Raw genomic sequence first — 22,774 nt, 5'->3', positions numbered from 1 at the left:
TCTAAAAGAGGCATCAATGTGGCTGGGTAAATAAAGACTCTTAGATTAAAATGAACTAAAATTTCAAAATCTCATTCTATTCAAGAGAAATCATTGACCTAAACACAGCTAAGTCAGCAAGACAAGTTATGGTGATTCCGCTGACTCAAATTTCTTTGAAAATCTAGCCAGTCCTAGAACATTTGGATTATATATGAGACTTCCATTCTTAATATGAGAGCCCTGAAGTGTCATGTAAACTTTAAAGTGATCCCTCATAACCCTGCAGTATGGCTTAGAAACATTCTAACCCTTAAGTATCTACTGTTCCTTCCTCTGCTTTGAAAAGTGTATCTTTGCTTATTGGTAAGAGATTTTTAGACCTATGATGTTCAATTTGAATATCTTGGAAAAATAAGATATAAAATGATATATCACATTGCTGAAATTAAAACACATAAGAAAGGCTATTACCTGCCAGGGATGAAATTCCACTCCTCCTTGACCATTTGGCTGTATCTCTACCTGTTGAAGATTCATCTTGTGGAGACTGTAGGCCACAGCATAAACAGCATTATATATACTGTAACCTTCTTCACTCATAGATGGGTCAAAAAGGTGTCTGGGCAGTAACTCCAAAGAAGCATTGGGTTGGCAGTTCTCCAAAAGTTGACAATCAACCTCAGAAAATGAGCACTTGAAAAACAAATACCAAAACTTGGGAAGATAAGTGTCTGCCGGGTACTTGTAGGGATTAACTGTTTGGATAAAATTTGTAAAGTCAACCATCTCTTTATGGTGCTGTGAAAACATGAGACTCCCATGAAACGACTCTACCATGAAAGAATCAGAATTGTTATCAACATCCCACCGAGAGTTCAAGATCCACACTTTCCATGTCACTAATAGTTGCAGAATGTGTCGCATTAAACCTTGTAAAGAAGCAACGTCCCCATAAATAACTATTACATTTGCTGATGATTCCTGAATATTCACCAGATTTTTCCATACTGCACTAGAAAATGAATTCCAGGTGCCAGGGATCATTTTCAAAAAGGCTATGCAGATGTTCTTACTCTCTATAGCTTCTCTCATCTTTGAGAGAAACTGAATCCCTCTGTGGTCATCTGGGAGGATCACACCAACCCAGGACCAGTTAAAATGAAACATCAAAGAAACTATGGCAAGTGACAGAGATGTGTCTTTGTGGGACATCTGGTAGAGGAATTTAAACTGATCTAGGTTGTTTAAGGCAGGATCAAATGGCCCAAAAGTGAGCTGTAGGGGGGGAAAATGGAAACAAGAGGAAGAGCATTGGCAGCACTTGCATGAAACACAATATCACTCCTGAATAAACAAATATCAACAGTCAGGATGAAGATAGTTTTGTCATATTTAAAAAATCAAACACAATATAGAATTTTCCAAAATAAAATTACTGACATGCATCCAGTTTCAGTGACCTAGCTGGCCTCATCTACCTCTCCTTCCTTTCTATTTCAAATATTTTAAATATGGATCTATCAAGTACTTTCATGCTTTCCGTTGGTAGATGATTTCTCCAGTTGTCCCTATTTAACATTTTATGACATCCAATAATGTCAAAAAAGGATAATTGACTCCTATTTTCCAAACCTGAGTCCTCACCTGAGGTACTTTGTAAAGTTGTAACAGATTCCCTATTTGGGCAGATACTGTCATTGATGTTCCTGTGAGTGCAGCAGGTGACATTCTCTTCCTTACACAGTTGTAATTAAGTAAGGCTTGCCTCATCCTTGTAAGCCAAAAAATGGGAGGAATAAGGATCGTCAATTCAGAAGATGCAACGTTATAGAGATCAAAGCCCAGAGTTGTGTTGGGTAGAAGATGAAGGTTTCTGTTGACCTCCTCAATGGCAAATACCAAGGCCAGAACAAACTGGTAGTTCTTAAACTTATACCTGCACAGATTTCATAGGTTATATAGGAAGGAAGACAAAGACCATAAACCATCACATTTGGTGAAATAGCTATTATAATTCAAATGCCAATGTTCCTATGAAATAATTATTTCATCATCTTCTCATGAATGACTTGAATTAGCATGGGTATTTTAACTAGATAGGATTACAATATCTACAGTATTAATACTAATTAGTTATGGTGTCAGTAATTTAATTTGCTATCATATTACTTTATTTATATTTTATACGTGGAAAAATAAACTGTCCAAAAATAAGGAATTATACTCTGACAAAACATCGGAAAAATTGGTGTCTGTATCTTGGCCCTTCAACCTGCACAGTTTTGAAACATCGTTATATCTTGATCCAATCAACCAGTTTTTTGTGATAATATCCTGTGTTAAAAACAGCACAAAGTTAATTCAAATCACTTATTGCCACAACTGTAATTTCTATTATATTTTTAGTAAGGTGGCTTCAAAGACACTTTGGAGACCAGGCTTTCCTTCAATTCATCAGGATATTTTTTACTCTCCCTGTCAGTTGCTGAGATTGATTTATATGACTCCATATCCATTTTTTAACATTCTGTGTATTGATGAGCTGTGTACATCATGTATATGGGAATGAGTCTCAGTGCAGGGTTAGGTACATGGATGTCAAAAGCTTGAGTGCAAGACAATGAAGGATATCTAGGGTCAGTCCAAGATGTACACATTATTTCACACAGTGTCTCCTAATCTTTTGTTTAGTTACTTCTCAATTTTAGTCATGTTCTTTTTATTTTGTTCTTCATTACTTGTTTGCATCTCTGATTCTTTGTGCTTTCCTACACCTTTTTGAAAACTTTTTCCCATTGAGTAAATGGTGGTGTGACATAACTGACATGCATGCTGGCTGAAACAACATTAAAATGTTTCCTTCCGTCCTCTGTACCCCTTTTCCTGGAAGCTACATAGGTTTTAAATTTGCATGCTCTCAGGTTGTGCCTCTTTTAAACTTAATGGATTTGTCTAGAAACCTATGTGAAATAAAACAAAACAAAAGATACTGCATATGACATAATTTAAAGCTAAAAAATAAGGATGCACTTGTACTGGCCAAAGTGAAATCATGAAAACCACAATATTTAGCAACAGTGTGACAGGCTACAAAGACTAAAGTAGGAATGCAGAGACTAGCAATACAAATATTTTAGGTAAAAAAAATCTTTTATACAGAATTCTCATATCAAAAACACCAGGATCCAAAATTAACCAGACCACAAGCCTGTACATCTTTGTGAACTTGTATCCAATAAGAATAACCATCAGACTCACATTAAGAAGGTCAGATATCATATATATCTTTCCTATTCTGTCTCTAGAATATATATCAGGAAGGGACAAGATTGGATCCTGCAGAACTTGGTGGTAAAACTGCATTACTCCGGATTCTAGAAATTTGAATTATTAAACTCGGAGAAACCAAGCCATTACACATCTGGAAGCCTGATATTTCCTGTCTACATTTCATAGTTCTGAAAGGAGGTGCTTGGCATAGTGAGGAAACTTGGGAAGAAAGGGTTTATTTGGTGTCTTTATTAAGGTTAAAATTGTGTCATAAAATACCGTGAAAAAATTAGGATGAAAATGTTTATTAGGCCTATACTTCCACCTCATAGTCCATCACTGAAAGAAGTAAGTACAGAAACTCAAACAGGGCTAAAATATAGAGGTGAGAGGTGATGTATTTTAATTACATAAACAAAAAAAACAATTTTTTGTGTAAACTCAGAAAAATGTTTGTGATTAAGAGATTGTTAATCTCTCATAGTAAAAACATTGTTTTTCTTTTGTGAACTACTTAGATATTATTGCTGGCTTTATAAAATGTTGAATAATACTTATAGAACACAGGCCTTTCATTCATCAAGAGCAAGAAAGACATTGATAGCTCATAAGGAAATGAAGGTGTGATTTCACATATGGGCATGTTGCTTCATATAAAGAAAATACAGATACACAACGGTGCCTGCGCTGCTAAAAGTAAAGACAAAAAAAGAGAGTAACAGACACATCAGCTATGAGGAACTAAGAAGAGCACCACCCAGCATCCAAACTTTCCACTCTGCTAGGCTTATGAGACAAATTTGTGATCTTATTTGAAATGAAATATGATCCTCAAGAAAGTGTATCTGCCTTGAATTACTACCGTGAAGTACAGATTATTGCATCTAGATATAAAATTTTGGATTTTTGGACATCAATACTATGCTAGTTTCAAATGATGACTTAGTGTAATGATTATTTTAAATGTGTTGTCACCCACAAATATCTGATTTTCTTTTACATCTGAACATATTTCTACCCCCACTGTTCCTGAATTTTTACTTTACACCTCATTAAGGTATTAACAAATACACAGTAATGTCACTTAGAGTACACTTCACCTTCATAACTATATTTTCCTACTACCTTTCAACCAAATTTTCCTATGTTAATATATTTCCAGGTCCTGTTACATTGTCTCAGGGACATTCTAATTGATCCACAGAGTTCTGGGATGTCTGTACTGGACCAAAACACTTTATTTCCTCTATAAAGACACACACTTGAACATTTGTTATTAATTTGTCTAAGGAAATCAGAATTTTCTGTTGTTATTACTTAACCTTGCATATGTCAGAAAAGCTAAAAACAGCCTTATGTGTCCACTATCACATAAAAGGCGTATTAACATGTGCATCCATATAAATAAGGAAAAACAATGAAGCCTGTAACGTTTATAAAATCTATCTGACAATAAATATAGATTAGCTAGAAATACTAAGATGCAAATAAATGAGTTAGAAAAATATATATGTAAAGAAGAAAGTGCCTCCAAAATTTAATGGTGATAGACCTCTTGTGAAATCAGCTGTATGTAACATAGCTACTATTCATCACTATAGCTACATTCTAGGCACTTAGGAGACTTGTGATTCAGGGGCATCCTGTCTTCTGACAAGAGCACATTGGACTTGAAGAAAGCCTCAGAAGTACCACTAACTTATCCATGCTCTGAAATAATAACACTGAAAATATTCAAATTTTCTGGCATTACAAGCATGACAAAAGAAGATCCTGATGTTCCAATAATATGTGGGGAAAGCAAAATGAACAACACGAAAATGATCACGTTTCCTTTGAAAGAAGACACATTTGATAATGTACTTGACTGTACTTGAGAACAGAAAGTGATTGTGGAAAACAGTTTCAATTCTTATATCATTGAAGTTAGAAGAATTCTGAACCATTACAATGAATAATTCTACTTACTGTATAAGAACATCCTGGAAATACTCTATTCGTGTGGTAACAGGAATATTTTTCCTTGTGTAGTAAATATGAAGGGGGAAAAATGCACCAAGTTTCACATCTCCTTCACGGGAAAATCCATCCTTGATTGTTACGTAGCAGTCATTGTCAGTAAAGGCACCAACAATATAGGGAACATACAGGAGCCCAAAGGTCAAAACCCAGAACATATTATCAACACAAGTATATGCCCAGCCAGGAGAATGGTGTGTTACAGTTATCTTTATAAAACTGTGCTTTTGGGGAGTAGATACAGATCTAACAATGCCCAGCAGGGATCTATTCAGCCCAAATGTTTGCGAACATGTGTGCTTCAACTTTGTTAATGAGTGCAGCAGTTACGATAATCACCCCAAGTTCCTTCTGGCACTTCCTCCAATATCATGGAGAGTTCTGAAACTCTTTGTTCCCTTAGGCTCTGCATCTGAGGCCCTGTGTTCTGCTTTAAAAACACGTTGGAAAATATGTTTTGAATCTTCTTCTCTGGGCATAGGCACCATTATTTCGGCAATGAAGATGGACAGCAAGAGCTCAGGGATCAACATTCTGGTTGGGCAATTATGGCCGAGTTTGAAGTAAGAAACTTTTCACAACTTTGGCTGATGAAAATATTCTACTTCAGAGGTGGCCACTGTAGGTGAATTGGGAGAAGGGCTGAAAGTACCCATGCCATGCACACACAGGAAGAATAAGGTGGATTATTCTTTTCCAAACCACGTCAACTCATGGAATCAACTCTTCCTACTGACTCTGAGTGTTTCTGGATTTTTATATGATACATAAGTCTGTATCTGCAACACATTATGATGTCTTTATCCAACAGAATCAGCTTATTTCCCACATTGAAAAAGCCAATATAGGGGATCCAAGATGGCGGCGAGCAGTGTGGACCGTGTTTGAAAGCTCCAGCGAACAATTCAGGGAATTGCACAGATTTCTGAGCCAGGAACACCAAGGTCCCCACACCACGGCAGCAGAAGTGCTCCACGGTCCGGAGGGACCAGGGTGCGGAGGACCTGCCGGCCCCTGCACACAGGAGGAGCGAGGACTTTCTCGGATCAGAGCGGCGGCGGTGAGAACAACAGTGCCCACAGCGGCTCCGGCAGCGCCAGAGGCGGTGGCTGAGGTTTGCAGCTCAGAGCCTTCCAGTGGAGGCGATTAGTGCGGTGGACAGTGGGAGTTGCTGCGGGAGAGGGGACTCTGGACAGGATTTGGGTCGCGTGGTGCCTTGAGACCCAGGCTGGACTCAGCGGACGGTTCGGCCCCAGAATCCTGGGTGGGCTCAGTGAGCTGGGCTGTGGAGAGGCTGGCTCGGCTGCCCGAGGCGCAGCTCCCCTGCTGTGACGCAGGCGGGGCAGAGAGCCGGCTTCCACCCTGAGCTCCGGCTCCGCGCAGACGTGGTTTTCCTGCTGTGACGCGAGCGGGGCAGAGCGCTCAGTTATACCCGGGGAGCTTGCTCAAGCAGCCTTGGTTTTTCGGCTGTGACGCAAGCTGGGAGGTGAGCCGGCTTCCACCCTGGGCTCCGGCTCAGCGCAAGCTCAGCTTTCCTGCTGGGACACGAGCGGGGCGGAGCACTCAGTTATACCCTGGGTGCTTGCTCAGGCAGCCTGGGTTTTTCTGCTGTGACGCAAGCTGGGCGGTGAGCCGGCTTCCATCCTGCGCTCCGGCTCAGCGCAGACCTAATTATCCTGCTGTGACACGTGCAGGGAGGAGCGCTCAGTAATACTTTGGGTGCTTGCCCAGCTCAGCATTGGTTTTTCTACTACCACGCAAGCTGGGTGGAGCGCTCCCTTCTACCCTGGGTGCTTGCTCATCAAGGTCCCAGTTTCCCTGCTGGGACACAAGCCTGGAGAAGCGCTCACTTCTACCCTAGGTGAGTGCGCAGCACTGCCACAGTTTTCCTGCTGTGATGCGGGCTGGGCGGGGCACTCAGTTATACCCTGGGTGCTTGCTCAAGCAGCCTTGGTTTTCCTGCGGAGACACGGGGTGGGTGGAGCACTCACTTCCACCCGGGGTGATTGCTCAGTGCAATCGCAGTTCTCCTGCTGTGACAGACGGTTCAGGCCCTGAGAAACTAGCTGAGCTCGCCACGTGGCTCGGGCCCAGTATCTCTGGCGGGACTTGGCAAGGGACCCAAAAGGTTGTGATTACCTTGGCCTGACCCAACGATCACTCAGAGACCCAGAAAGATTGCAGGATCCACAGCAAAGGGGAGCTGAGGATCACTGGTGGTGAGAGCCCAAAACTACAGGGCTAACCTCCTGCCATCCACACCAGTGAAGTATCAGGGCTTCCAGCCTACGGAAATCGTGAGAAAACAAGTGAATCTATCATCAGACTCCATCCACTCAACTCTGGAAGTTACCCAACAAAAACAGAGACGGCAAGATGTCTAAGGGACAGCGTAAAAGCATTCGCAAAAAACCCCAAAACAACATGGAGTCTCCAGCTCCCAGCTATCCCAAAGAAAACAACACGGAGAACTCACATACAATGGAAACACAAGAAAATGACCTCAAAGCCTTGGTAATGAGGATGGTATCGGAGGAAACAAATAGAATTAGAAATCAGATGCACGAAGAAGCAGCGAAGCAGGTGCGAGACATAAAAGAAGCACATAGAGTGGAACTGGAAATTTTTCAGGAAAACATAAGCAACCAGATGAAAGAAATTAAAAAATCTGTTCAAGATATGAAGATGAAAATGGATTCAATGATAAACACACAGACAGAAGAAAAACGAGAACGTGAGGCCTCAGAGAAGAAGGTGAATGACTCAGTGCTGAGCTTTTCTAATAGAATCCAAGAGATGGAAGAGCGAATCTCAAGTCTAGAAGATACAATCACAGATCTTGAAGCAACCAATAAAGAAAATGCCAAATCTGGAAAACTCCTGACACAAAACATCCAAGAAATTAAGGACACCATGAAAAGAAGAAATCTGAGGATAATAGGCATTGAAGAAAGAGAAGATATCAGACTCCAAGGCCCAGAAACTCTTCTCAGCAAAATCATAGAAGAAAATTTCCCCAATCTAAAGAAAGAGGTGCCTATAAACATACAAGAGGCATACAGAACACCTAATAGAATTGACCAGAAAAGAAAAACTGCCCGTCACATAATAATCAAAACACAAAACATACAGAACAAAGAAAAAATATTAAAAGCTGCAAGGGAAAAGGGCCAAATAACATTTAATGGCAAACCTATCAGAATTACACCCGACTTCTCAGCAGAGACCATCAAAGCCAGAAGGGCCTGGACAGAGATCCTGCAAACCCTAAGAGACCACAGATGCCAGGCCAGACTACTTTACCCAGCAAAACTATCAATAACCATTGATGGAGAAAACAAAATATTCCATGACAAAACCAAATTCAAACAGTACCTATCCACAAATCCAGCTTTACAGAAGGTACTAGAAGGAAAACTCCATCCCAAAGGGTCAAGCTACAACCAAAACTACTCAGGAAATAGATAACTATACCATGGCAAAAAGACAACTACACAAACGCTCAACTGAAAACAACATCAAAATTAAGACTCTTAATAGTAACTGGTCGTTAATATCTCTCAACATCAATGGTCTCAATTCTCCAATAAAAAGACACAGACTAACTGAATGGGTGCATAAACAGGATCCAACATTCTTATGCATCCAAGAAACACATCTCACCCATAATGATAGGCATCACCTCAGGATAAAAGGTTGGAAAAAAATATTCCAAGCAAATGGACACAAGAAGCAAGCAGGCGTAGCCATTTTAATATCGAACAAAATAGATTTTCAACCAAGATTAATCAAAAGGGATGAGAATGGACACTTCTTACTCATCAAAGGTAAAGTAAACCAAGATGACATCACAATTCTGAACATCTATGCTCCCAATACAAGGGCACCCACATTTGTAAAAGATCTGTTAAAAAGGCTTACACCACACATCAAGCCCCACACAATAATAGTGGGAGATTTCAACACCCCACTCTCACTGAAGGACAAGTCATCAAAACAGAAACTAAGCCAAGAAATAACATCACTAACCAATGCCATGGGTCAAATGGACCTAACAGATATCTATAGAACCTTGCACCCAAACAAGAAAGAATACACCTTCTTCTCTGCACCCCATGGAACCTTCTCCAAAATTGATCACATCGTAGTTCACAAAGAAAGCCTCAACAGATACAAGAGGATTGAAATCATACCTTGTATCCTATCAGATCATCATGGGCTTAGGTTGCAATTCAACAACAACAGAAATAACAAAAAGCCTACACGTATGTGGAAACTAAACAACTCTCTGCTAAATGACACCTGGGTCAGGGAAGAAATAAAGAAAGAAATCAAGGAGTTTCTGAAATTCAATGAAAATGAAGGAACAACATACCCAAATCTGTGGGATACACTGAAAGCAGTGCTAAGAGGAAAATTCATAGCACTAAGTGCCTTTAAAAAGAAATTGGAAGCATCGCACATAAACACCTTAATGACACAACTGGAAGCCCTAGAAAAAAAAGAAGCAGAAACACCCAAAAGGAGTAGACGCCTGGAAATAATCAAACTCAGGGGTGAAATTAACAAATTAGAAACTAAAAAAACAGTCCAAAGAATCAACAAAACCAAGAGCTGGTTCTTTGAGAAAGTCAACAAGATAGACAGACCTTTAGCCAAACTAACTAAAAGGCAGAGAGACAGTATTGAAATCAACAAAATCAGGAATGAAAAGGGAGACATAACAACAGACACTGAAGAAATACAAAGAATCATAAGATCCTACTTTGAAGGCATATATGCCACAAAATTTGAAAATCTAAGGGAAATGGACGATTTTCTTGATCAATTTCACTTGCCAAAGTTGAATGAAGAACAGATAAACAAGCTAAATAGTCCCATTTCCCCTACAGAAATTGAAGTAATCATTGATAGTCTCCCAACCAAAAAAAGCCCAGGGCCAGATGGCTTCAGTGCTGAATTCTACCAGACCTTCAAGGGCGAGTTAATACCGATACTCTTCAAACTACTCCAAAAGATAGAAAGGGATGGAACATTACCAAACTCATTCTATGAGGCCATAGTCTCATTGATACCTAAACCTCACAAAGACTCAACAAAGAAAGAGAATTTCAGACCAATTTCTCTGATGAACATCGATGCAAAAATACTAAATAAAATACTTGCAAAACGAATACAAGAGCACATCAGAGATATCATTCATCATGACCAAGTAGGCTTCATTCCAGGCATGCAGGGATGGTTTAATATACGGAAATCCATCAATGTAATCCACCACATAAACAAACTGAAAACAAAAAACCACATGATCATCTCTTTGGATGCAGAGAAAGCATTTGATAAAATCCAACACCCATTCATGTTTAAAGTTTTAGAGAGATCGGGAATACAAGGCACTTTCCTCAACATAATAAAGGCTATATATAGGAAGCCAATAGCCAAAATCAAAGTAAATGGTGAGATACTCAAGGAAATTCCTCTAAAATCAGGAACAAGGCAAGGCTGCCCACTCTCTCCATATCTCTTCAATATAGTACTCGAAGTTCTAGCCAGAGCAATAAGACAACATAAGGAGATCAAAGGTATTCAAATGGGAAAGGAGGAAGTCAAATTATCCCTATTTGCAGATGATATGATAGTCTACATAAGTGACCCTCAAAATTCCACCAGAGAACTCCTACAGCTGATAAACACCTTCAGCAAATTGGCTGGATACAAAATTAACTCAAAAAAGTCTGTAGCCTTCCTATACACAAATGACAAGCTTGCAGAGGAAGAAATTAGGAAAACTACACCCTTCTCATTAGCCACAAGTAATATAAAGTACTTAGGAGTTACTCTTACTAAACAAGTGAAGGACCTGTTTGAAAAAAATTTCAAATCCCTAAAGAAAGAGATTGAAGATGACATGAGAAGATGGAAGGATCTACCTTGCTCATGGATAGGGAGAATTAACATAATAAAAATGGCCATCCTACCAAAAGCAATCTACAGATTCAATGCAATCCCTATCAAAATACCTACACAATTTTTTAAAGACATTGAAAGTTCAATTCTGAACTTCATATGGAAAAACAAAAAACCCAGAATAGCTAAAACAATCCTGTACAATAAAAGGTTCTCTGGAGGAATCTCCATACCTGATCTCAAATTGTACTATAAAGCAATAGTAATTAAAACTGCATGGTACTGGCACAGCAACAGGCTGGTTGATCAGTGGAATCGAATCGAAGACCCAGATATGAATCCACACACATATGGTCATTTGATTTTTGACAAAGAAGCCAAATCCATTCGATGGAAAAGGGATAGCATCTTCAACAAATGGTGCTGGTCTAACTGGATGTCTATGTGTAAAAAAATGCACCTGGACCCCTATCTGTCACCTTGTACAAAACTCAAATCTAAGTGGATTAAAGACCTCAACATAAAACCAGAGACACTAAATCACTTAGAAGAAAAAGTGGGGAAGAGCCTGGAACATATTGGCACAGGAGACAACTTCCTGAACAGAACACCAACAGCCCAGGCATTAATGTCAACAATTAATAAATGGGACCTCATGAGGCTGAAAAGCTTCTGTAAGGCAGATGACACCGTAAAGAGTACAAAGCGACAGTCTACAGACTGGGAAAAGATCTTCACTAACCCCACATCTGACAAAGGTCTAATATCCAAAATATATAAAGAACTCAAGAAATTAAATACCACCAAACCAAATAACCCAATCGAGAAATGGGGCATGGAACTAAACAGAGAATTCTCAACAGAGGAATATCAAATGGCTGAGAAACACTTAAAGAAATGCTCAACCTCCTTAATCATCAGGGAAATGCAAATCAAAACAACGCTGAGATTCCATCTTACACCCATCAGAATGGCTAAGATCAAAAATTCAAGCGACACCACATGCTGGCGAGGATGTGGGGAGAGAGGAACACTCCTTCATTGCTGGTGGGAATGCAAACTAGTACAACCACTTTGGAAATCTATCTGGTGCTATCTCAGAAAAATGGGAATAGGGCTTCCTCAGGACCCAGCTATTCCACTCCTTGGAATATACCCAGAAGATGCTCCAGCACACAGCAAGAAAATTTGCTCAACCATGTTCATAGCAGCCCTATTCATAATAGCCAGAACATGGAAACAGCCTAAGTGTCCCTCAGTAGAAGAATGGATAAAGAAACTGTGGTACATATACACTATGGAATACTATTCAGCTATTAAAAACAAGGAATTCCCAAAATTTGTGGATAAATGGATTGAGCTAGAAATGATCATAATGAGTGAGTTAACTCAGAAGCAGAAAGACTCAAATGGTATATACTCACTTATATCTGCATATTAGCCCAACGGGCATGTCCCACGAAAGCCTTCACTTACCAGGAAACAGAGACAGAGGAGAGGACATTCTAGTGGGACTCTAGATGTGAGATTCATGAGAGAAAGGCAAAGTAGAAGGACCCAGAGGGTCCTAGGAGCCTACAAGTAGAACATTATGATAGGCAGATTTGGGCACAGGGGTCCCACTCAAACTAGGCACCAGACAAGGACAATACAGGCGGTAAACCTTAAACCCCTACCCAGATCTAGACAATGGACAGAACACTCTCCACAGTAAAGTGGAGAGTGGGATATTACGTTCTCACACACTCTGGTGCCACACCTCTGACCATGTCCCCTGGATGGGGAGACCTGATGGCACTCAGAGGAAGGACAGCAGGTTACCAAGAAGAGACTTGATACCCTATGATCATATAGAGGGGGAGGTAATCCCCCTCAGGAACTGTCATAGGGGAGGGGAATAAGGGGAAAATGGGAGGGAGGGAAGAATGGGAGGATACAAGGGACGGGATAACCATTGAGATGTAACAAGAATAAATTAATTAAAAAAAAAAAAGAAAAAGAAAAAAAAAAAAAGAAAAAGCCAATATAGTCCTGATGGTTTCCTCACGACTTAATTTCAGAGCAAATATCAGTTTATGCTTTATAGTCTGAGATCTGAACTTCTCAACATATACTCTTTTCTTTTATCCTGTTTTAGTTTTTGTGTAGACATGCCTTTATGATCTGTCCCTGAATCTAGAGCAGTATTCACCTAATATATTGAAAGGAGTTATTCTGAGCAAGGATCTGCTTCCTAGCCACCAGGAGTTTAGGGAAATGAAGGGACTGTGTATTGCATTATGGTAATGAAAGGATGCCTGCTAAATTAATACACTCCACTAAGAAAGGATGGGTGAGTAGAGTGAACAAAAATCAGATGAAACAACAACAAAAAGTATCAATGATAAGATGTGTTAAGAGGTCAGACTATAGATTGGTGGGACTTTTTTGTTCAGAATAACAAGATGAAAAGAGATCATCATAGCCAGATCCTGTCTATTATAAGACTGTAGGCAATGAAAAGTCAGAATGAAACATGCTTCTCAGTAATTCACAGTTCAGTGCAATTGTTAGGAATACAGAAAATCTCCATGTCAATCAATTCAACGCTGCTCCTCCCTTAGACACATAGTATTAAATCTGCAGAAGAGGAAATCAGTTGAAAAATTCCTCCAGAAGATTCTTTGATTCAGGTTAACCATAGTATTTAAACATGTGTTATTGGGGAGTGTCCAAGTAAGAGCACTGGGTATTTATTAAATACTGTTGTTCTTGACTTTTTCTGACAAAAAAAATTGTTACAATGTCGGAAGTGAGTGAATCTGAAAATGAAATCTATTTCTGTTCCTGGATATCATAATGCAAGAAAAACATAAGAGACAGAAAACAATGTTCTCAGAATAATATAAGGATGAACATTGAAGAAAAATAAGTTAGTAAACAGATGGACTGTAATGTGAAAATGGGTTTGTCCATACTTTTAAGGTGTAATTGAGTAGCCCTGAGTCCCATGGCCACATCTGTTACTATGACAGCAGACTATGATCAAACTATATATACTTTCACTGTGTCCATTTCAGAGTTATGAGAATAAAGTTAAAATTCTAAATCTATTCTTCCTTTCAACCCATATTACTCTGGGTCTCACTCAAAACTTGTGCAACCACAGACCCTGCAGCAATGATAACTGGCAGAACCAAGAGATCTGGAGGCATCGCAAATGACCCAAAGGCACATATACCTGCAAGATGACTTACTAACATCCTTTAGTTTCCTTATACACATTGAAAGCCAGCACCACTCCACATTCATTGGGGCTTTTTTACCTAACTGCTGGAAACACTCTGCTGTAGCCATAATAAGGCCTGAGTCAAGAGTGTATTTTTAAATATTACACAGAGTAAGTCAAGTCATCAGCATTGTTGCTAGAGAGCTGATTTTATCATTTAAAGTCACTGGCTGCTCTTCCAAAAGACTTGTTATATACTCACAGCACTTATAAGTGGCTCACAACTTTTTATAAATACCAGTCCATGGAATCCCATGCTATTTCTGGCCTCTTCAGATAACAGGCATTCATGTTGTGTACAGCCATACATGTGGGAAAACACAAATACACATAAAAATAGTAAAAGCATATTTCCCCATTCTGAACACTGAATATTTCTGGTGAAAGATCAAAGGTGATTTGAAAAAAAATGTTTCCAGCAAACCAGCTGGCAATGGGAAAGTACCAACGCAGAAATCTTTCTACTAATAAAAAGATAATTTTAAATACATGAAAAACCCAGGTAACATGTCTTCTCCAAAATTTCAAATCCCATGGGAGTGAACCCCTAGTAAATGACATGCAAGACATTAAAAACAAAGAAGTCAAAACAATGACTATAAATATGGTCAAAGTACTTGAAGAAAACTACTATAAAGAAAATTCAATAGGGAAATCTCTCCAGGACATGAAAATAGAGTTTGAATTTTTTAAGAAACCCAAACTGTAACAGTAGTGGAAAGAAAAATGCAATAAAGCAAATACAACCCTTAGCCTAACGCCACACTAACAGCATTGACAACTGAGGATAAAAGACTAAGTAGGAAATTTTAGTCTCTCACAAGAAAAGAAATTCTCCATGCACTATTACAGTTAAAATATTTGAGACTCAAAGATTTTAATAGATATTGAAAGTTGCCTTGAGAAATATCAAGTAACTTAAAAGACCAAGCCAATTACTATAACAGGAGACTGTTTGACATAACTTTAAGCTCTCAAGGAAAGACAAAGATGTACTCTAACCTCTGAATCATCATACCTTATTTTAGGCTGTAAGAGTCAGAAAATGTATGTATTAAAACTGAAGGCAGAATGAGCTTTTACGGAACACACATATTAAAAGAGTTTATGTGTGCAAAAACAGTTCTACAGAGAAATATAGAATGACTTCAATCTGAAGAGGAGAAAAAACACATCTAAGACACCACAAGGTACTAATAAACGTTGCAAGTACAATGTTTGTTTATCAAGATAGACTCAAGAAAACAGCACGAAAACAAGAAAATGCCAAAAATCAACACGAATCTTTCAATAATCACTACATTACTTGTCTCAATGTCTCAATGGGAACATACAGAGTACCAGATTGAATAAGAAAGATGGTTCATATGTTTCCTAACTCTAACAAGTTCCCATCAACATCAAACATAGACACTTGCTTGTGGGATTAGCTTCAAGTGGATTCCAAGAATATAGAAACAGAAAATTACCATGTATATAGGTATTCTGATGTCTAACAAAATATACTTCAAGCCAAATCTGTCAGTAGATTGAAGAGGAGACTCTTCCTAATTACCAAGAAAATTCCACCAACAAGGTATTACAAACCTAATAGCACACGTACCAAACAGAACTGCACGCAGCTTCATAAAAGAAACAAAATTAGATATGAAACAACAGATTTACCTCCAACATAGTGATAATTAATAATCCACTTCTGCCAATAAAAAGGTAATCTGGTAATAAACTAACCTGAGGAACCCTGGAGTTAAAAAAAAACATCCTAAGTCAAAAGTGCCTAACAGATACAAGAAATACATTTAGACATTGGAGAAAAACAGAAAATGGAAAGACTACATACCAAAAATTCTTAAGAAAGCCAACATCAAAACTCATGAATCATAACATCACAACACCACATAATCCCATTAAAATGGGGTACAGAGCTAAAAAGGCACTCCTCAACAACAGGAATATCAAATAGTGGAGAAATAGTGAAGGAAATGATCAATGTCCTTAGTCGTCAAGGAATTGCAATTCCAAACAACTCTGAGAGTCTATCTTACTCCTGTCAGAATGGCTAAGATTAAGACTCAAGTGACAGCATATGCTGGTGAGGATGTGGAGAAGGGGAAACACTCCTCCACTTCAGCTGGGAATGTAACCTGGAAATCAATCTGGCACCTTCTCAGAACACTGGGAATAGATCTGCCTCAATACCTAGCTGTACCACTCATTGGTATATATGAAGAAGACACTCTACCATACAAAAAGACATTGGCTGAACTATGTTCATACCTATTTTATCCATAATAGCCTGCATTTAAAAACAATCAAGATGTCCCTCAAACAAAGGATGATGAAGAAATTATGATAAACTTACACATAACTCTTCCATGATAAAGAATGAATCTTGAAATTTGCAGGCCAATGCAAAGAACTAGAAAAGATCATCCTGAGTGTTGTAACCCCTGAACCAGTAAGATAAATATTTTACATACTTACATATGGACAGAATACATATATATATCTGTGATACAATCCAAAGATCTAAAGAAACTAACTAACAAGGATTCCTCCTGGGGAAGTTACTTGATTCACAATTAAAAGGGCAAATAGAGTAGAGACAGTAAGAGGTTGAAGAGCGTCAATAGGATGGTACTCTAACATAGATGTCCTCTGAAAGATTCCACCCAGCAGTGCATCAATGAAGATGCTGACTCACAGCAGAGCAATGGGCATTATATGAAAGGGTGGAAGGAACCAAAAAGGGATGGAAGCTTCTTAAGGAGACCAACAAAGAAAAAAATTGTGCATTCAAGGTGCCTTCGGAGACTGATGAAACAATAAAAGGAATGCATGGTGAGAATTTTGAAACCTCTTCACATGTAGCCAATGGGCAGCTCTGTCTCCATGAGGCTTCCCTAATAACAGGTACAGAGGCTATTTCTGACATGGACCCTGGTATCCGTATTTGATCACTTCCCCAGGCAGGGCAGCCTTGCTAGGCCATAAAGAAAGAGGATACAGGTGTACTAAGAAGACCTGATAGTCTGGAATCAGATGGTAGGGGAACAATGACTTTGAGGAGCCTCCACTTGCCACCTGTTTGATGACCCACAAGATCCAGTACCCACAGGAGTAGGAAGCCATCCATGCCTTGATGACCATCAAAATTTTGTCAAATTGAATGTGAGTATGAGAGTTGGGCCTGTTCTAATGATACAGGAGCAGGAAAGGCAGTCCTGCTCTGAGAACACAGAAGTGGGAGAGCAAACCCTGCCATGAGGACACCAGACTGGGAGAGTGGGCCCTGCACTGAGGACTGGGGAACAGGAGAGCCAGACCTGCCATGGCAACACCAAGCCCTGCCCTGATGACATAGGAGCAGGTGAGCTGGCCCTGCCCTGTGGATGCAGGAGCAGGAGAGCAGGACAGGCCCTGAGGACGAGGGATCGGACTCTGCTCCAGGGTTGTAAGTCATCCTCACCAGAACATCTACCCCATGTATGACCTGCTGGAACACAGAAAGGGGCCAGACTCGCAGATTCAAAGATTAAAAATCTCCTTGACAAAACAACAACAGAATATCCCAAAGCAGTCTCAGTGAGGATCCTGTAATGATACTGTAGCACCCAAATCAGACCCATGGTTCAGAGCAATCAACATTGGAAAGTAAAAATATGTGGACAAAAGGCTATACTGCATGATGCACTACAGCTTCTGTGTCAAGATGTTTGTTTGTTTGTTTGCTTGCTTGCTTGCTTGCTTGCTTTATTTTACTGGAGAGAAGTTGCCAGGGCAGAGGGCTGGAGTGAGGGGATGGGGAGAGGTGAGGGATTTTGGTACATGACATGTAAATTTTACACATTCACTAAAATCATGGAAAACAAAAGTAAGGAAATATCACTTATTACAATGATGAATAAAACCTCAATATAATTCTTCAATAGTATTTTAGTGACTCAGTCTTCCATAACATCTTTTGTTCACACTGTTTGCTTTTACTTCAATGCATTGTGCTCATAACAAGTCGTGAACTACCTGAATAATCACATCCAACTTCTGAGATCTGTATATATAAAAAAATACTAGTTACAAATCAGGCATACACTGTAGAACTACAAAATAAAATACTTCATTGTTTTGGGCATGTAACAAAATAATGAAATTTGAAAATAGGAGATCCTACATTCTTTTGGAACCATGAAATTTCTTCTCAAAATCACTGAAAACCAAGAGTCTTTAAAACTGATGTGTGAGAAACCAACTGCTGCTGTAAATTTCAATTAAAAGAGTAGAACATAACAGAATCTTCTGGAGTTCAAAAATAAACAAGTAAGTTACTAGAAATTTAATGGGTTTTAATCAATGAAGGATCCCACAAATACAACATGAGTAAACATGATGATACCTTTTAAGTACCAGCACTCTGTGGGCAGGGAAAGGCAGATATCCATGAGTTTATTCTACAGTGTTATAATTCAGATGCTGAAGGTGAACAACATATACATAGTGAAATTCTACTACAGAGGAAAGTATAACATGGATTTTAAATATGAAAATAATAATGATTCCAGTGCAAAGGGACTTTAGTACAATTGAATGAGGACTTATGAAACCTCATACTCTTATCCAATTATACCTAAATAACAGATATAGAATGATGTGACTCGGGTTTCAACCATTGTCTTTAAATTATCAACATAGATTAATATTAATTTTAACTAAAGTGTAAATGATTATTTCTTCTTGAATGGATTTTATGCCTGATGTCAACACAGGAGTTCCTATCTGGCCTTAACAAAATAATGTAGCACTTAGGGGCAAAAATCAAGCCAAGGAGTGCTGAACTGGAAGCCAAGATAGAGAAAACTTCCATAGCCACCATGACCTTCCCTTTCGTGCTGTGGTAGACAGGGAGGAAGGTGACCCAGACACAGAAGAATACCTGCATACTGAATGACAGAAACTTGGCTTCATTGAATGTATCAGGCAGATTCCTGGACAAGAAGGCCATGGTGTAGCTCCCAAGTGCCAAGAAGCACAGGTACCCTAGGACAGAGTGGAAGGCAACTGCTGAACCCTTGTTGCACAGAAGGATGATGTGGCCATGTTCAGCATGAGCATCTTGATCAATGAAGGGTGGAGAGGTAAGCAGCCAGATCCCACAGAGAACAAGTTCAATCAGAGTGCACACGGGAATGATAAAATTAGGGGCCCTTGATACCATTAGCCACCTCACCATTCTAGCTGGAACAGTGACCCTGAATGCAATAACCACTGTAATAGCTTTAGCCAACACTGTGGAGAGAGCCACAGTGAACAAAATTCCAAATGCTGTCTCCTGCAGGATGCACGAGGCTTTGTTGGGCTTTCCAATGAAGAGCAAGGAACTGAGGAAACAGACGATGAGTGTCAGTAACAGGGTGTAGCTGAGAGCCCGATTATTGGCCTTGACAATGGGTGTGTCTCTGTGCTTTACAAAGACTGCAAGAACCACAGCTGTGAGAACAGAGAAACACAGCGCTGTGATTGTGAGAGCCATACCTAAGGGGTCATCAAAGGCCAAAAAGCTCACAGATTTCTGGAGGCAGTGGTTCTTCTCCAAGTTTGCATAGTGACTTTCTGGACACTTGACACACTGATCCATATCTGTTCAGAAATGAAGGTGATTGTGAGTCAATCTTCAGGACTTGTCTTTCCCAACAAATTCTTACTCCACCCTAACCTGTTGAAATACTTTCTGACTCATCTTCTTTTATTGTTTCTGAAAAATTTAAATACTCTGTGAATAATTTAAAATCTATGCAGTCATCTTTGGCTATGTTGACACAAATGGAAGAACCCTAGGGTTTTTTTCCTAATCTTTGTATCCTTTCCCTGAATTATTAACGCTGTTGCATCTATTTGGTAAGTCATAAGATTAAAGAACAACATATATAAACATGATTACACTCAGATACTACCTTATTAAAATCACTAATTTCTGTATAGATATTTGTGTGTATTAAAATATAGACAATAATATTTGAAAATCATTTCTTATATGCTGTTGTAAGCATTGGTCACATATTTCTTTATTTTCATAAACTCCTTTGTGTACATTACTTTGGTTCATTGTATGAATGGTTTCGAAATAATCTATGCCATTACACCTTGAATTTCAAATCATTCACTAGTAGTATGTTGATACAAGTAGTAATAGCATTATATTTTAACATATAGGGAGAGAATTCTTGTAATATTTATATGTATTAAAAAAGAATACTTGAATATTATGCTCTTAACATTTGTTAATTTTATCTTGAATTTTAAAAACCAATACTTCATAGGGCGTGGTTGTGCATGCCTTAAATCTGAGCACTTGGGAGTCAGAGGTAGATGGATCAATCTGAGTTCCAGGTCAGCTTGGTCTACAAAGGGAGTCCCAGACAGCAAAAGCTACACAGAAAAACCCTATCTTGAAGAAAAAACAAAAATGATACAAAGAAAAAACAAAAAGAAACACATACACCATGGTATACAACAAAATGTTTCTGTTGCATTAAATCATTGTGTATCTGAGAACTATCACCTCATCAAAGAAGTTTCTCTGTTTTACAATATGCACTGAATGTTTATCAACTTTCCTGTCAGGTGAATCAAGTGTCTATTCTGATAGATTGGTTTGTTTCTCTCTAGTGATTATGGAACCCTAATAATTTTTCTCAAGATACATTCTCAAGCTAATCACACACAGCTTATTTCATTGCTTCTATTATGAGTGTTTTGTTGTAACTTTTTTGTTGTACAATGTGTGCTTTAAGTGGACAATTCCAACTCTGACTTAATTTAGGTCCGTGATATATGTTTCATTAACTAATTTTTATATGAATAACATTTCTTTATTAAAAATACATTTTACTTACTCCATAATATTGAATCACTGATATTTTCAAATTTTAATTTTGATCACATATATGTGGTCAGCCTATTTTGACTTACATATGGTTTCAAAATATAGTCACTAACACAAAACTGTGTAGGTTATTGTATTCATGACTGTGGTATTCAAACTGGGTATATTGAATGAATTTACGGACTTAGCATATAGCTAAAGTGCAGGGGACTGATATTTATCAAAAGATTATTGCTATGAACACACTTGAAATTTCATGGTCTGAGTGGAGCATATCACATAATGAAAAATTTGATGCTCAAATTTAGCTTCATCTGCTTACTCTAAAACCACATTGTAAATGGTTTTATTTTTACATTAAAACTCAAAGAACCCTCTCTTTATGGTGATCTGTGATGATCTAAGAATCTGTCGATGATCCTAAGTATAAGTGATGCTTGAATCCCCATCCATAAAGGACGTATAAAACATCTATTTCAACACTCAAGAAATATAATGGAAGCCTGCTACCAAGAAGAGATTTGATACACTATGAGCATATACAGGGGAAGGAGGTCCCCCTCAGTCACAGTCATAGGGGAGGGGAGTAAGGGGAAAATGGGAGGGAGGGAGGAATGGGAGGATACAAGGAAGGGGATAACCATTGAGATGTAATATGAATAAATTAATAAAATAAAATATAAAAAAGAAATATAATGGAAATAAAGGCAAAATGGTTGCAGGGTGAAAGCTTCAAATTGTTTCCTTCTGGAAAACATGTGCATGTCACTGAGGGACTCTCAATAACTGTGCATAAGTTCACTGGTTGGTTCTGATTGAGGATGAGATGAAGAAGAATGAGGGAATTATCTTCTCCTTCCCTGCTAAACTATATTCCGCTTGAATAACAACTGATGAGTATATCCAGCTCCAAGATACAATCCGAGTTCAACAAACGAGAAAATGTCAGTGATTGAACAAAATATGTCCCCCAGAGAAGTGAAAACAATCAGGAAACTTGTAAAGAGATAATTAAGGATGAGATGAGTTTTAAAGTTCGCGAAGGAGGGAGCATAGTTCGGATATATATCTAGGACATTTGGAAAAATACAAAACAGTGAACTGGACAAAAATAAACAAAGTAGAGGTCATGTCTGCTAGAAAGCCAGGTGCCCTGCCAGGACACCATCTCCTCTCTCAGTTCTTCCAGATCCTATCCCATAATATCACCCTTAGTGCCACAACAGAACATCAAATACAGCCTCCCTGTGTCCCTGCCCAAATTTTTGGATCTCACAGATCATCCTCTCCTACTCTTACTTTTGCACTCATCACTGTGTCCTAGGTTCCAACTCAAGCAGGCAACCCCTTCTACATCACAGGTCACACCTACCATAAAACCAGGTAGGCTGCCTACAGACACTTTCCTTTCTCTGTTTTCCTTGAATGAATGCCTGCTAATTTTTAAC

The 22,774-nt window shown here is 38.8% G+C and overlaps 1 protein-coding gene across 1 annotated transcript in view; it reads right to left on the bottom strand.

The window, feature by feature from the left end:
• Nucleotides 1-22,774, bottom strand: part of LOC311590832 (uncharacterized protein) — a gene marked incomplete at both ends in the record, with an annotated part of 38,689 nt that overhangs the window by 6,134 nt on the left and 9,781 nt on the right. Inside the window, 5 exon segments of the mRNA XM_084770094.1 lie at nt 454-1,257; nt 1,627-1,918; nt 5,221-5,517; nt 16,178-16,187; nt 19,154-20,080. Of these exon segments, the coding sequence (XP_084626220.1) occupies nt 454-1,257; nt 1,627-1,918; nt 5,221-5,517; nt 16,178-16,187; nt 19,154-20,080 (2,330 nt within the window).

The sequence above is a fragment of the Acomys minous genome (genome assembly GCF_964271855.1).
Source record: "Acomys minous genome assembly, chromosome: 20".
In the NCBI taxonomy this organism is placed as follows: Eukaryota; Metazoa; Chordata; class Mammalia; order Rodentia; family Muridae; genus Acomys; species Acomys minous.
Note: the sequence above shows the minus strand (reverse complement) of the source record. Positions and strands in the feature narration are given on the sequence as shown.